The 15656-nt window shown below is 36.3% G+C and overlaps 1 protein-coding gene across 2 annotated transcripts in view; it reads right to left on the reverse strand.

Moving 5' to 3' along the window:
* Nucleotides 1-15656, reverse strand: part of UBQLN1 (ubiquilin 1) — a 57179-nt gene that overhangs the window by 3713 nt on the left and 37810 nt on the right. Inside the window, exons 4-9 of one of the 2 annotated variants that reach the window (XM_086416776.1) lie at nucleotides 12290-12552; nucleotides 11517-11675; nucleotides 11113-11347; nucleotides 4443-4585; nucleotides 1453-1536; nucleotides 125-240 (exon numbers count right to left, since the gene is read on the reverse strand). In XM_086416776.1, coding sequence (XP_086272902.1) covers nucleotides 125-240; nucleotides 1453-1536; nucleotides 4443-4585; nucleotides 11113-11347; nucleotides 11517-11675; nucleotides 12290-12552 — 1000 coding nt within the window. The remainder of the gene's footprint in view (nucleotides 1-124; nucleotides 241-1452; nucleotides 1537-4442; nucleotides 4586-11112; nucleotides 11348-11516; nucleotides 11676-12289; nucleotides 12553-15656) is intronic. The other variant, XM_086416777.1, reaches the window with a different exon arrangement.

The raw sequence follows: 15656 nt of genomic DNA on the forward strand, positions 1-15656 counted from the left end.
ATTTTTACTTTGAAAACTCTCTTACAAACAATCTCAACCCAAGAAAAGAATGGCCATTAAATCTGAAATTCTCAGAGAAAAGTAACCACTGTGCACTTGCACAATCTTTCCCAAATAAGCCTACCCTGGGATGAGGCCGGGGGCTTCAGTTGCTAAGGTCTGTAAACCCTGCTGAATCTGTAATAAGGCCTGCATTGCTCTAGGGTTTGACATAGCCGATAACGTATCAGGATTCTGCATCTAAGGAAGAAAGAATACCAGTGGTTACGAGGCAATTAAAATTAGTGAAGGTAAAATGAAAATGTTTTGCTATGCTTCTTGAGAAAATCTAAAACCTTACTCCTAGACACTGGTAATCCGTAATTTCTTCCCCAATATAAACACAAGCACCTCCCCTTTGACAGCAATCTCATGTGCGAATCATCACTTGACCTCCTCCCAAGTCCATTGTGAAAACCATTTTTCATAATGAAACACAATCAGGAGCTCCTCTGGAAGCCATAGTTGTTCCTTGTTTTCCAACAGATAAAAAGCGTTGTTTCTAAGAGACGATCTCCAAATGCACAATTTATATCACATGGCAATATGGTGAAAGCCACATATTCCTCCTTGACTAAGTGTTAATCTGTTGCTGATGGAACAATTTTACCAATCAGATATACTCTAAGACAATAGTTCCAAAGTTGAAGTTAACACATGTGTTGGTTCAGCTGCCCTACTTCCAAATATACACCACCTGACTAACCAAAAAAGATAGGTCTACATCATTACAATAAACCAAAGACACTGACTAACCTTAGATAATGGTTTATAGGTCAGAGAATCATTTGGATAATATTTAAAAGCCCTCCCTAGAACTACCAGTTTCAAAACACCAAGACTGACTCCTCTTTTCTTTTTAAATAGTAACATACCATGGCAATCTCAAGTACTTTTTAATTAAAATAACTTCCTTATATGACAAGACTGACAATTTTAATCTTGCTAATTCCAAGTTTGAGGAATGAGATCTACCCCCTGGAAAACAGGCATTCTATTAATTTGAAGGAATTAAAACATTACGAAGAAACCAAACACGTTAAGGGTAGCTCTCTTCCTGTTACTCGAGATTAGTTAAACCATAAAGTAAAACATGACACAATGAAGCACTTCAAAGTTAGTAAAGTGAAAGAAAATGGTTTATGATATTAACAAAGCATTCAAAATCCTAAAAATCCTCAAAAGCAAAAACCAAATGGTCCTTTCCTCAGAATTTATATTCTTAAAAATAGAAGCAAAAGGTCAGCAGTGAAATGGGGCTCAGTTAAAAATCAAGCTGAATTCTCTGCAAATTGACAGCAGACTCTATTCTACATTTTGCTATCAGCCAGAGAAAAAGCAAGGAAAATGTTTACCATCAAACTTTTTCAAGCAAATCATTACCGAAGACAGCTAGCATCTTTTCTTACTCACTTGTTGAAGGAAAGTTGGGAGCTGTTGTCTCATTTGTTCTTGAAGCTGAGGATTTCCAGCAAATAGGGGATTATTCAGCATCATCTATGGGGCAAGTGTTCAAACAATTTTAACTGGAAATATCTGAAACAAGTAATGTACCTTGTTTAATAGTCTATCTTCCCCCCCAGTGCCTAACCTGGCACTTAACAGGGAGGAAGGTAGAACATGAATAAAAAAGGGAAGATATTGTCCACAAAAGGGATCTCCAGAAAAAACAAAAATGAGGCATCTTCTCTCTCAATGAGAATGGTGATTATGATAATATCATGCGATATCCTAAAAAATAAAAGCAATCGTTTTCTTAGGCTTTTCCTTGAGTAAAGGTGAATATTTGCCCTACGAACAAAAAATGGGAGTAACTGGAATTCATGAGATACATTTTCTGCTACACTCACAGAATAAACCTAAGCATCAATACATGGAACTATACATGGCTTGCACAGACACCTCAACACCCAAGTGGCAAGCACAGAGAAAATCCAGATCTAAAACAACTGTATCTACCTGCCTACTGCAAAAGAGCTAATATTAGGTCCAGAAAAATAACACCGCAGAACAGCAACCAACTTGCCAGAGAAATGGAGCTGCCAGGTGAAAATCAGCCTAGGACTAGAACCGATAGATCTCTGGGGATAAAGTATTAAAATGCTTTAATAAGACCTAAACAATGTAAATCATTTGAGAACACCAAAATTAGCCTCTAGATTTCACCTCACTACCACCAGAGATGAAAAAAATGGCATGCCTAACCTTCAAATGGGTGAGTTAAAAAGTCAGAGTCAGGGCCAATATTAATGTGTTGTATACCCAAAAATAAGATTACAATACACAATAGCATAACCAGAAACTAATAAATTCTCATAGCTTCAAAAAAGACAAATTTTGTATCAGTTTCCCCAAACAGAGTGAAAAGTCAGCTAACAATGATTTACTGATAGCTTATTTACCAGTCCACATCCAAAGTCTGGTGGGGGAGCGGTGTGGAGGATGATCCCTGCCCTCAAGTATTAATAATTAACTACATGTGAGAGTAATTATATATTAATTGCTAAAAGTAGAGAGAATTCTTCCCTCGTTCCCTCAGTTTATCAACTGTTGCAAAGTAGATTCAGTTAATTTAAACAAAATAAGATAGGAAGAAGTCAGACAAGTTTTATGAATATAAGGCATTTATTTTGAAGTGACCAGTAAGTTCACAGTAAATAAAGTAAAATCTACTTGAGACCAACAAACCTGCTTCTTTAATGGCTCCAGTCAATAAAGTTACCACATTTATCTTTTAGGATTCATGTTATTTGAAAAAGCGTGTCAACTTAAGCTGATTCATACTTTTTCAGAAAATTGTTATCACATTTGATTAAGATTCTTCTCCTAACTTACCTGACTGTATAAACAGTTTTTACAATCAGACTTTTTTGAATACCTAAAAACGAAAATCAGAATAGAGAAACTACAAACTTTAATACACTGGTAACCAACATTGTAAATGTTTCTAACAATTATCTATCAATATTGTAAAAGCCAATTCACATCTAGCTTACTTTTGTTTCAACCTTTTGCTTTTAAAGTAAAAAAAGCAACATACAAAAGTGCTCAAGTCACTTTACAAATGTAAAATTGTTAGTTTAAATGGCTGGGAATGTGCTTGTTAGAGTCAAAATTTTAAAGCAAGATGCACATTTAATGATTATTAAATAGGCAAATATGTATTTAAAACCATACAAACAGGATCACTGATACTTATTTCCACATTTATTTTAAAGTGCTATCATCACAGTAAGCTTAAGCATTTAATACTAATAACTCAATTTTATAATGAATAAAACAGTATTTCATAAAGTATACCTACATATATAAAAGTATATAAAAATTTACCTAAAAAATCTTTATTTCCAATTTTACAAATTTTGAGAGAAAAGAAGTTATTACTGAGGGTTGTTAACTCAAACATATCTGCTATATACTTGAATCAACATGGTTCCAGATTTTAGAAATGTAAAAACTAGCTCATATGATATAATGAAGAAAGTGATTTAACTTTAAGAGCTTTTAAAATTTTGGAAATGGAGAGAGATTACAGGAAACTATTTTAAATTCCCAACATTCCACAGAAACCATGTTTAATAAACAGCAAATATAAATTATAGACAATCAAGGTTTAGTTCATATTCTCTAACGTTTTTCAAGCCCAATGGTTCTTAACTTATGGGTACATCAGAATCACTTAGGGAACTTGGGGGAAAAAAATCCAATACAGTTATATCAAACTGTCTGAGAATGAGGCTAAAAAACATTTTTTTTAATCTTAAAATTTCCGAAGTTATCCTAAACATTCAGCTAGGGTTGAGATTCACTTATTTTTTTAGTTATGGTCTCTTCTGAAACAAGTTAGAAAATAATTACTTGATGAAGGACCAGTGTACTAACTTTGGATGGAGATCTATAGTGGAAAGAATGAGAATACTGTTCCACAAATCTCTCTGCCCATACTGAACAATTTCAGGCTATTTTATAACTGCCATTTTGAACATGACTAATACTCAGAATCTGTGTGATCTAATAAATAAGTCTTTCAAATGTATTAACACTTCTTAATCACTTTCAAGATTTACATTACACTAAAGAGTACTATTTCTGAAGCGCTATTTTGAAGAATAGGCTTCAAAAGGGAGAGCAATCAGAAACTTTTCTATTCATCTCCTACATGAACATATGTAGATATAAAGTAAACCTGAACTTCTTTCTAGCCAGTGGACAGAGGAAATGAAGCTGTTTTAATTATATCAGGAAGTATTAATTGACTGTAAAGAAACAAACTGTCCAAAAAATTGGGAGATGCAATTTGCTTCTCTAGTGTATTAAGGCAGCACACACAAAACAAATGTGCCAAAATCACAATGATTTGGTTAGGCCATTTTGATACACAGTGCTCACAATTATAAACTCACCTGTGCAGCAAGGTCAGGGTTCTGGCTTAGTGACTGCATCATGCTTCTCATGTAGGGGGCAGACAACATGTTTTGCATAAGTTGTGGGTTTTCAGTTATTTGCTGCAACAAGCTCTGCATTCCTGGTGTATTGAACATACTGGCTGGAAGTTTTTTTAAAAAGAAGACATTTTATCAAGGGAAAGATAAATAAACAAAAGAAAGTTTTAAAACACAGTAATTTTGCAATTTTAGACAAACATACCTATTAGTTATCAGCTGAACTAAAGAATTTTTGAAACTAAGATCACTAAAACTACATACTCAAAGTATACCAGTTAAGGAGGGTTTACTGACTTTAAAGATTCTAGTTGCATTTACATGAAAATCACATCTTATGGAAAGGCTAGCTTCTAAAAAATCAATTTAAGGCAAAATTTACTACTGAAAAATCTCATTAAGTGAAAATGTCTGAGCCAACTTTTCCTCCAGAATCGCTTAACTAGAATCATATTCAGCACTCAGTATATTCCCACCTAAAATAGAAGGAAGCCTTCTCACCCAGGCCTCTATGACATTGTCACTGAATCCTGGCACTCAATGAATTCAACCCCAAATTAAGGGGCCTTCTTCATACTTCAGTTTCCCCATCTGCAAAATGTAGATACTTGCTACTGTTATTTTTTTTTTGTAGAGAGCTATAGCTAAATGTACGTGAATTCAATATTCTCTGGAAATTAATCTGTTCAACATATATCCACATTTTCACACTTGCCAACTAAATATACTCAAACTCAAATACATTCTCCAACTTTTTCACTCCCCTTGTTCTTATTCCATTCAGTGCAGTTTAACAGGCTCAAAGCATTTGACTCTTCCCACTTAACCTTCTAGTTTATTTTAATTCTGCAGTTTTTCTGTAGTAATTTTTGTTTTTCCTATTCTCTCACATTATTTCAATTTACATTACTCCCCCACCCCCGCCACATTCCAGAGACTAAGGATATTCTAAGACAGCGGACAAACCTAGTCTGCAGGGCAAATACGGCACGTAACCTGTTTTTGTACAGCCCATGAGCTAAAAATGGTTTTTACACTTTTAAATGGTTAAAAAATTTTTTTGTGTGTGAAATGTGAAAACTATATGAGGTTCAAACTTCAAGTTCCATAAATAACATTTTATTGGGACACAGTCATGCTCCCTTATTTATTATCTATAGCAGACAAAAAGTCTGGACAGAGGCACCATGTGGCACTGTCATACTCTACACAGCTGTTGGATGAACCACAAATCAGTGACTCCGTTATACCTTATGCCCCAGGAATTACTGTAGCAAAAAAAAAAAAAAAAAAAATTCATACACAAAAATTTTTTTTGTGAAACGTGAAAACTGTATGAAATTCAAACTTCAAGTTTCATTATACTCTACACAGCTGTTGGGTGAACCACAAATCAGTAACTCAGTCATACCTTACGCCTCCATGAATCACTGTAGCATACTGCTATTTCTCTTCTCATTACCAGTGCATACTATTTATGTCAGAACAAGAAGAAAAGGGGAAGAACTGGGACTATGCGTGCCTGCTTTTAAGGCACAGTAGAAGATGAACTATTTTATCAAATGAGGTGGCAAAACGATATTACTATGCAATAATACTAAAATAATAAAATACACTTCAACATTGTTAGACAAAGCACTACCACAGCAAAGCAAGTCAGAAAAATACAATTACTGGGGTTTCCCTGGTGATCCAATGGTTAAGAGTCCCCTTACAATGCAGGGGACACTCGTTTGATCCTTGATCTTGGAAGACCCCACATGCTGCAGAGCAACTAAGCCCCTGCACCACAACTGCTGAGCCCACATGCCACAACTACTGAAGATCACATACCCTAAAGCCCACACTCTGCAACGAGAGGCCACCGCACCACAACTAGAGAATAGCCCCCACTTGTCCCAACTAGAGGAAGCCTGAGTGCAGCAACAAAGACCCAGCACAGCCAAAAGTAACTAAGTTAAAAAATAAAATACAATTATCTCATCATAGCCAAATTTCTTCACAAAAATAAAAAATGAAAATAAAGCTGCAACCAAAGTTAGGTTCCTAAATGGTTTACTTGTTAGCCAAGCAAAGAAAGGAGCATATTAGTTATGATTAATTAGTATGGTTATTTAAATCTTGACTGTAGCACCCAGGGAAATGTGTGCTGGGAAAATAAACTTGTTTGAGGCTACTCGCCTTTCAAGGAGAACAATTTCTCAAAAGTGAGGGACACTGAGCTGTTAACTGATAATTTAAAAACACGAATTATTTTGAGTAGTATTCCTTGGTTCCTAACAAATAGATAAATGTTACTGATACTGCTCAGTTCTTTTGTGAGGCAACAATGTCAAGATGGAAGTAACTAAAATTAGCTTCTATAAATAGTCTGCATTAAATAACAACAAGCAAAACTATTTTCAAAGTTAAGAGAACATTCATTTGGTACAACCTGAAGTAGAATCTGCTAAGATGTGCTACATCTCATGATAATAAAAACACATGTAAAGAATTAAAAGGATTAGTTGGACAAAGACATACTGCTTATAAAAATATAAGGTATTTAGACGATAGCTGATCCACTGATTCATCAGCAGGTACTCTGGAAAATATTTTGAACTGTAACATTACTTAACTGATAAAAGTTATCAATAATAAATTTCATTTCACTCTTGTGAACTTAGCTATAGTCAATTTCATGAACTTTTGTCAGAAATATCCTGACTTGCCCAAGCACAGGACAGTTTGATGGCTTAAGAGCAGTAGTTTTCTTTGTTTTTAAAAAGATACCATTTTATTGCAATTTTTTTTTTAAGCTCAGAGCTAAGACTGAAATTCTTCTGAACCACATAATCACCATTATCAAACACTAAATGACTTTGGAAATTATCTTTTGCTAGAACCTGGTAATGTTTCTCAATGAATTCCCTAAATTAGAAGACAAAACAACATTTACATGTCAAACCCATACTGTGAAGTGCATTCTGAAAAGTGAAACTGTTTGAATCACAAACAATGTCAAGCTGCTTTATACATTCTTGTGCTGTCAAGTTACAACAACCAACAAGATCTCTTTACATAGATTTGCAGTAAACATAGTTTTGAGCTTATACTGTTGTTCCAGCAGCATTTTTTTGGACCTTAGTGCAAGTACGAAGAAATATCCATACTTTAAAATTCATTTCACTGTTTAACTGAGGCACTATGACCTAATCTTCAACTGGAATTGGTTAATCTGCAATGACATGTTAAAAAACCAAGAAGACTCTAACAGAATCCTACAAATGCTTTCCAACTAATGAATATGCTATAGTCATATTTTTGGAATCAACACATAATTGAAATGAAAAAAAGTAAAATCTCATTACTTATCAGTATTAATAGATGAACATTTACAAATGATTTGCAACTGATGAGAGGAAACACTGTGAATTAAGCAAAATGTTATCCCTAAAAAGAATTTCCTTCCTATCATTAGGGAATGTGTAAAACAATATAATCCATCACCGATTCAATGGACCTGAGTTTGAGCAAACCCCAGAAGTTGGTGAAGGACAGGGAAGCTTGGTGTGCTGCAGTCCATGGGGTTTCAAAGAGTCAGACGTGACTGGGTGACTAAACAACAAAAATAGTATTATACCCAATTATTATATTTTTGATTCCATCAATAAAAGAACTTGTGGAGACTGGTCTTCTAATATAATATTCTTTTTTTTTTTTTTTTTGGCCATGCCACATGGCTTGTTTTCTGACCAGGGATTAAACTCATGCCCTATGCAGTGAAAGCAAGGAGCTGTCATCACTGGGATCACCAGGGAATTCCCTTCCCTTCTATAAAATAGTCTTGATTTTGTTCTTTTGGCTCTTGGCCTGCAAAGCCTAAAGTATTATTATCCCTTTGCAAGAAAAATTTGCTGACCCTTGCAAACAATTTCCTCAGTTTCCAGAGTGAGTGCTTACAGGGCAAAAGAAGAGTAAAGAATTTCACCTTTCGGGTATATGTGTGCTTAACTTCAAACAGTTGAGTAAAGGTCCTAATAGTATAAAAATATGCTAACAATGTTAGGCCATCACAGTACAATCATTATTCTGTTTCTTGTTTTGCTTTGATGGAAATATTAACATGAAATCTTAAATAGCGTATCAAGCCATTAAATAAAAAAGCTGAGTAAAAAGTTACAAGACCATTTTGTTTGTAAGACAAATTTGTTACTATAGACACCATGCTACAATTAAAAATAACTTGTCTATCAGCTGGGAATCCTTATTAAACCTTTGTCTCTGCTCTTAGACCTCTAAAATGTGAATGAAGCATCTCTCTCAAAAGTTTATCAGTAAAAATCAAATAAGCATTTGATAAAATCAGAATAGGATAGTATTTTCCTTGTTTTAAACATGGTTTATTTGGATTTTTAGACTTAACTTTGGATGTTTAGACATGACCTGTATGCAGGTCAAGAAGCAACAGTTAGAACTGGACAAAGGAGTACATTAAGGCTGTATACTGTTACCCTGCTTATTCAACTTATATGCAGAGTATATTACGCAAAATGCCAGGCTGGATGAAGCACAAGCTGGAATCAAGATTGCTGGGAGGAATATCAATAATCTCAGACACACAGATGACACCACCCTATGGCAGAAAACAAAGAAGAACTAAAAAGCCTCTTGATGAAAGTGAAAGAGGAGAGTGAAAAAGTTGGCTTAAAACTCAACATTCAGAAAACTAAGATCATGGCATCTGGTCCCAACACTTCATGGCAAATAGATGGGGAAACAATGGAAATAGTGACAGACTCTATTTTGGGGGGCTCCAAAATCACTGCAGAAGGTGACTGCAGCCATGAAATTAAAAGACACTTGATACTTGGAAGAAAAGCTATGACCAACCTAGACAGCATGTTAAAAAGCAGAGACACTACTTTGCCAACAAAGGTCCATCTAGTCAAAGCTATGGTTTTTCCAGCAGTCATGTACGGATATGAGAGCTGGCCTATAAAAAAAAGCTGAGTGTCAAAGAACTGATGCTTTTGAACTGTGGTGTTGGAGAAGACTCTTGAGTGCCTTGGACTGCAAGGAGATCCATCCAGTCAATCCTAAAGGAAATCAGCCCTGAATATTCATTGGAAAAACTGATGCCGAAGCTAAAACTCCAATATTTTGGGCACCTGATGCGTAGAACTGACTCACTGGAAAAGACCCTGATGCTGGGAAAGATTGAAGGCAGGAGAAGGGGACAACAGAGGATGAGATGGCTGGATGGCATCACCGACTTGATGGACATGAGTTTGAGCAGGCTTCAGGAACTGGTGATGGACAGGGAAGCCTGGTGTGCTGCAGTCCATGGGGTCACAAAGAGTCAGACACAACTGAGTGACTGAACTGAGACTTATCACAGCAATTATTCTGCAATACAAGTACTGTATCATTTCACTTTACACCTGACACCTGAAGCTAATATAATGTTTTATGTCAATAATACCTCAATTTTAAAAAATGGCATTAATTAAATTTTTACAAAACTACTTTGTATTCTAGGGCTACCTAGTGGGTCAGTTGGTAAAGAATCTGTCTACAATGCAGGGGACCCAGGTTTGATCCCTGGATCAGGAAGATCCCCTGGAGGAAGAAATGGCAACCCACTCCAGTATTCCTGCCTGGAGAATTCCATGAACAGAAGAGTCAAGCAAGTTACAGTTGATGGGATCACAAACAGTCACACACGACTGTGTGACTTTCACTTTCACTTTATATTTTATCAAAAAACCTCATTATACTCACTGTATTCTATAGAAGAATATATACTTCTGTGACCATTCTGATTATTGCCTCTCAGTAAAGAATTTTTTAAAATTCCTTATACAGAATCTCATCTTTCCAGTTTCACTGCCAAAACACAGTTATCTTTTAAAATATACCCAATCACTCTCACCTGAGGGAAGCGGCCTCATGCTTTCATTTCTTCTCATTTAAATGCTAAGCATTAAGACTAAAATAATCATTCTAGCTACTGATTTTGGACCTAATGCTTAGCATGTAAATATCTGAATAACTGAAAAGGATAGCCACTTATTGAATCTAGTCTACAAAAAAATGACTCAAAGTAAATTCCTAACCTGCTCACACATCAGAATCTCTAGCATCTTTACACACACATATCTTAAACTCCACTGTGGCAGATTCTGATCCACAGGTCTGAGGTTAAGACTTAGAAAGCTGACTTTTAAAACAAAGCCAGCAGGTGCTCTGATGCAGCTAAGTTGAGCCCTGGTGTCAGGAGTGGATACCCACTGAGTCCTATAAAAGAACACAAAACTGGACTAAAGCCAAGGAAAATGTGCCCACTGATTGAGTTACAGCTAACTGTGCTGCCCCTACAGTTCACTTTCCCTAAGCTGCTGAAAGGAGAAGACAATCCACTTCTCCCAAGCCATCTTATGAGAAGACAAAACCACAAAACTGCCTCTGGAAATCTTTGGTAACCTCTTGAACTACAATGCACACAATACTAATCATTACATATTTAAAGCATCCTTAAGGGAAAAAAAAAAGCATCTTACAACATGAAAAGGTAGTTCATAAAAGCTGTTCCTCGAATACACACAAAAGCACACAGGATAACAAGAGGCATCAGTTGTTACGAGCATACCTCCTACTCCAGGTCCCAAATTTGGCGCAGCAGAACTCTGCCCAGCAGTACCACCAGCAGCACTACCACTAGTGCCCCCCACTGAGCTGGTGGTGCCACTGGAAGCTGATGAACTCTGAGAAGCCTGTGGAGCCCACGGATTGGGTAATGGATCTCTATTTTCTGTACGGGAAGGCTGACTACCTTCACCTGACGATGTATTGCTCACTAACGAAGCAAACGGATTACCACCAAACTGTAATAAAAGACAAAAAATCATAAAGAATAAGTTTTGTCTTAAATAACAGATAAAGAAATCTTTGTTAATGAAAACTGCATTTTTGTATACAAAAACAACACTCAATCATAAATGTATTTGTGTTAAAACAGGAGCCTTGCCCTGAAGCACAGAGCAGTGGCATTACCTGTTCTTGTGCAGCACTCAACATGGGTTCCTGAATATCTGTGTACATGCGCCGTAAAGCATTGTATCCCCCTGGGATGCTTTCCAGGTTGCTCAAGGCTCGGTCCTGGTTTCTCATCATTTCCTGCATCATTGCTGGATTCCTAGCAAGTTCCAATGTCTAAGAAAAAGATTTCCAGAGGGAGGAAAAAGATGCTGAGATTAACTGTCAGAGCTAATTTTCTAAGTTTTCTAATTAGAAATTAGCAATCTTCAATACTTAAATCAGAGAAGTACTGTGAATTGGGGAGAATGGATATATGTATATGTATGGCTGAGTCCTTTTGCTGTTCACCTAAAACCATCACAACACTGTAAATTGACTATACTCCAAAACAAAATGTTTTTGGTGTTAAAAAAAATAATAATATTAAAAAAAAAGAAATAAAATTATTGTGAATAGTTCCTGCTGAAAATCACCTCAAAAAGCAAGCTAACATTCAAATAACATCAAGAGAGAAACACTGTGCTCTGCAGGAATGTCCATCTCTTGAACTGGACTCGTTGTTCCTTAGATCTGCAAAACAACTATTTATAAAAAAAAAAAAAAAAAAAACCTTTAAAATACAGCACAAAATTCAAAGTTCAGATAGTTCGAATTAGCGCTGTTATATTTTCCTGAACAAGGATTAGGGTTTATTTTTTTTAGCTTATGTATTTGGCAAGCTCTTTAAATACAGAAAATAGGAAAAAATAAGTATATAATTTCTTAACTAAATGAAACTATTCACATACTTGTCTCATAATATCTGGATTATTTAGCATATGACTAATTTCTGGATTTCTCTGTATCAACTGTTGCATTTGTGGATTGGCCATAATTAACTGCCTCATCAGGTCAGGATTTGAAAGCATGCTCTGGACAAAGGGATTCTCCATGATCTGGACCATCATTTCAGGATTGGACATAAGTTGCCGCTGCATCTGGCTCTGTAGTTCAGAGAAGTTGGTAGTATTCAAACCCAAGCTACTCAGACCTGCAAGTCCTCCAAGGCCACCTAAGAAGATAAAGGGAAAAAACACAAATGAAATTTTATCATTAATATGACTGTACTAAAATATGAAAATGAAGCAAAAATATTAACTGAATCAATAGCCTATTAACAGAAAACCATTCAGCTTAAAGCAAAAATAGATTTCCTATTACTTTTGTAAGTACATGTTTAATTTCTATAATTGAGACTAGTAATAACTGTGTTCACTATGATATTTAAATAATAAAACCAAATAAACATGTATTTCCTATGCACAGTATAATACAAAAACATTATTTGGTTGTTTGTTGCACCTGGTTCCAGACACAAAGCTCTTAAAACCCTCAGAATTTCCTGACAGAAGGGAATGTCTTTTGTTATCTGTAACAAGTCCCTTTAGATCATACCTCATTTATGTTAATGATATTATTTAGGATGGGGCCCCCAGATAGCCTCAGAATGTGGTGGTCGCTAGAAAGATCATGGGATTTTTTTGAGAGTTGGAACGTTCAGCCCATTCACCAACTTCCAGGGCTAGAAGAGGATCTAGAGATGGAATTCTGTGAAACTCTTGTGCAATGAGATTCACAAACTTCTGGGTTGGTGAACAAATTTACATTGTATGAGGTGACATGTTACAGAAGCTCTGTACTCTCCCCCAACACCCATACCTTGCCCTACGCTTCTCTCCCTCTTCCACTTACCTATTTCTGAGGTCTATCCTTTATAAAAAACTGGTAAATTTAAGTGCAGTGTTTTCCTGAATTCAGTGAGTCATCTGAGTAAATCATCAAACCAGATAAGGGGCTGTGGGAACCCCCAATTTACTGCCTGTCAGTCAGAAGTACAGGTAGCCTGAGACTGGACTGGTATCTGAAGTAGGGGCAGTCACAGGGGACCAAGTCCTTTAACCTGCAGGATCTAACACTAACTCCAGGGATTAGTGTCAGAATCGAACTACTGGATACCCACCCAGGCAGTGCTGGAGACCTGGCTGGTATCAGAAAGAAAAAAAATCCCAGAATATGCCCACTAAAATAAAAAATGAAAAATATACAGTAGACGATACTTCTAATAATCTCTTTCCAGAAGACTAGTGACTAGTTTAACAAGTAGAATTCACTGCTGACTGGCTGGAACAGAGCTGCTGCCCATCATGGAAACAGATGTTTCTCTGAAGGAATTAAATCATGGAGAAACCTAACAGACACAGGAGGGTGACTGTTTATTGTAAAACTTTGTATATAACCAAACAAATGCATTCATTTCTCACTTACTGAGTACTGTGCTATATGTTGGGAATAAGGTGACAAGAAAGACAAGCATACCCTCAGAACTCAATCTGGTAGGAAAGACAAAATAAATGCACAATAAATATTGCAACAGAGACTATCACAGAATATCATGATAATATATTAACAGTACCTTAATATATTCATAGATAATATATTAAAAGCAAAATGGCTACTTTTCCGCAAAATGGCTACTTTTCCACAAAACGCCATTTAATGAATTTGGAAAATGAATAAGTTTGCAAGAAGTAGGGAGAGCTAGGAGGATGATTTAATACTAGGCACAACAGACATTATCTACAAAAGCACAGATATAAATTTGAGAACTGATGCATTCTCAAACCACAAAAAATTCAGTATGACCAAAAGAGCAGACAACAGTGCTCACCAAACATCTCATGTGCAGTCTTCTTTTCTTTCGGCAGTTGGACAAACTGCCATGTGACTAGTTAAGGCCAAAAGACTGTAAGAAATGGTATGTGTCACTTCTGGCCCAAGTTTAGAATATAAGGTTCAGCTTAAAACACTTTAGCTCTATCTTCTGCCATATTCCAAATGGTGCAGCTACAAGATAGTATAATTCCATTAGTTTGAGTCCCTGAGGACTATGTAGATGGAGGCCTCACTGACCAGTGAAACACACGAAGCATGAGCAAACTATTACATTTAGAATGGATAAACAAGGTCCTAATGTACAGCAGAGGAAACTAATTAAACATCTTGTGGAAAATCATAATGCCAAAGGATTTTCTGAAAATGTATGTATGTGTATAACTGAGTCACTTTGCGGTACAGCAGATTGACACACTGTAAAATCAACTATACTTCAGTAAAAAAAGAAGTCATGAAAAAAAGGCAACCCACTCCAGTATATTTTTGCCTGGAGAATCCCCATGGACAAAGGATTCTGGAGGGCTACAGTCCATGGGGTCAAAAAGAGTCGGATATGACTGAGCAACTAAGCAGACACATTACCACAGGATAGCCTATCCTAACCAGTGTACTTGTGCAGAATGTTAAATGAAAATGGAGAGGCTACATCACAAAATCTTGATATATTTCAAATGCAAGACAGTCATTTAAGATATTTTTAATAACAGTGTGGAAATCACATAGAGTAATAAACATTTTAAAAGTTGAGGAGCTACATCAAGGAGTAGCAACAGAATAGAATCATTACACGGGGTGGGAGAGAAAAGATTTTATGGACCAAGAGACTTGGCTGGAGAGAGGTAGTCTGAGATAAGATGATGAATTTATTTATTTGTTAAAAAGCCTCTTGATGAAAGTGAAAGTGGAGAGTGAAAAAGTTGACTTAAAGCTCAACATTCAGAAAACGAAGATCATGGCATCTGGTCCCATCACTTCATGGGAAATAGATGGGGAAACAGTGGAAACAGTGTCAGACTTTGTTTTTCTGGGCTCCAAAATCACTACAGATGGTGACTGCAGTCATGAAATTAAAAGACGCTTACTCCTTGGAAGGAAAGTTATGACCAACCTAGATAGCATATTCAAAAGCAGAGACGTTACTCTGCCAACAAAGGTTCGTCTAGTCAAGGCTATGGTTTTTCCTGTGGTCATGTATGGATGTGAGAGTTGTGGACTGTGAAGAAGGCTGAGCGCCGAAGAATTGATGCTTTTGAACTGTGGTGTTGGAGAAGACTCTTGAGAGTCCCTTGGACTGCAAGGAGATCCAACCAGTCCATTCTGAAGGAGATCAGCCCTGGGATTTCTTTGGAAGGAATGATGCTAAAGCTGAAACTCCAGTACTTTGGCCACCTCATGCAAAGAGTTGACTCCTTGGAGAAGACTCTGATGCTGGGAGGGATTGGG

The sequence above is a fragment of the Bos grunniens genome, chromosome 8, assembly GCF_055505025.1.
Source record: "Bos grunniens cultivar Pamir isolate PY7600 chromosome 8, Bosgru_T2T1.0, whole genome shotgun sequence".
Classification (NCBI taxonomy): Eukaryota; Metazoa; Chordata; class Mammalia; order Artiodactyla; family Bovidae; genus Bos; species Bos grunniens.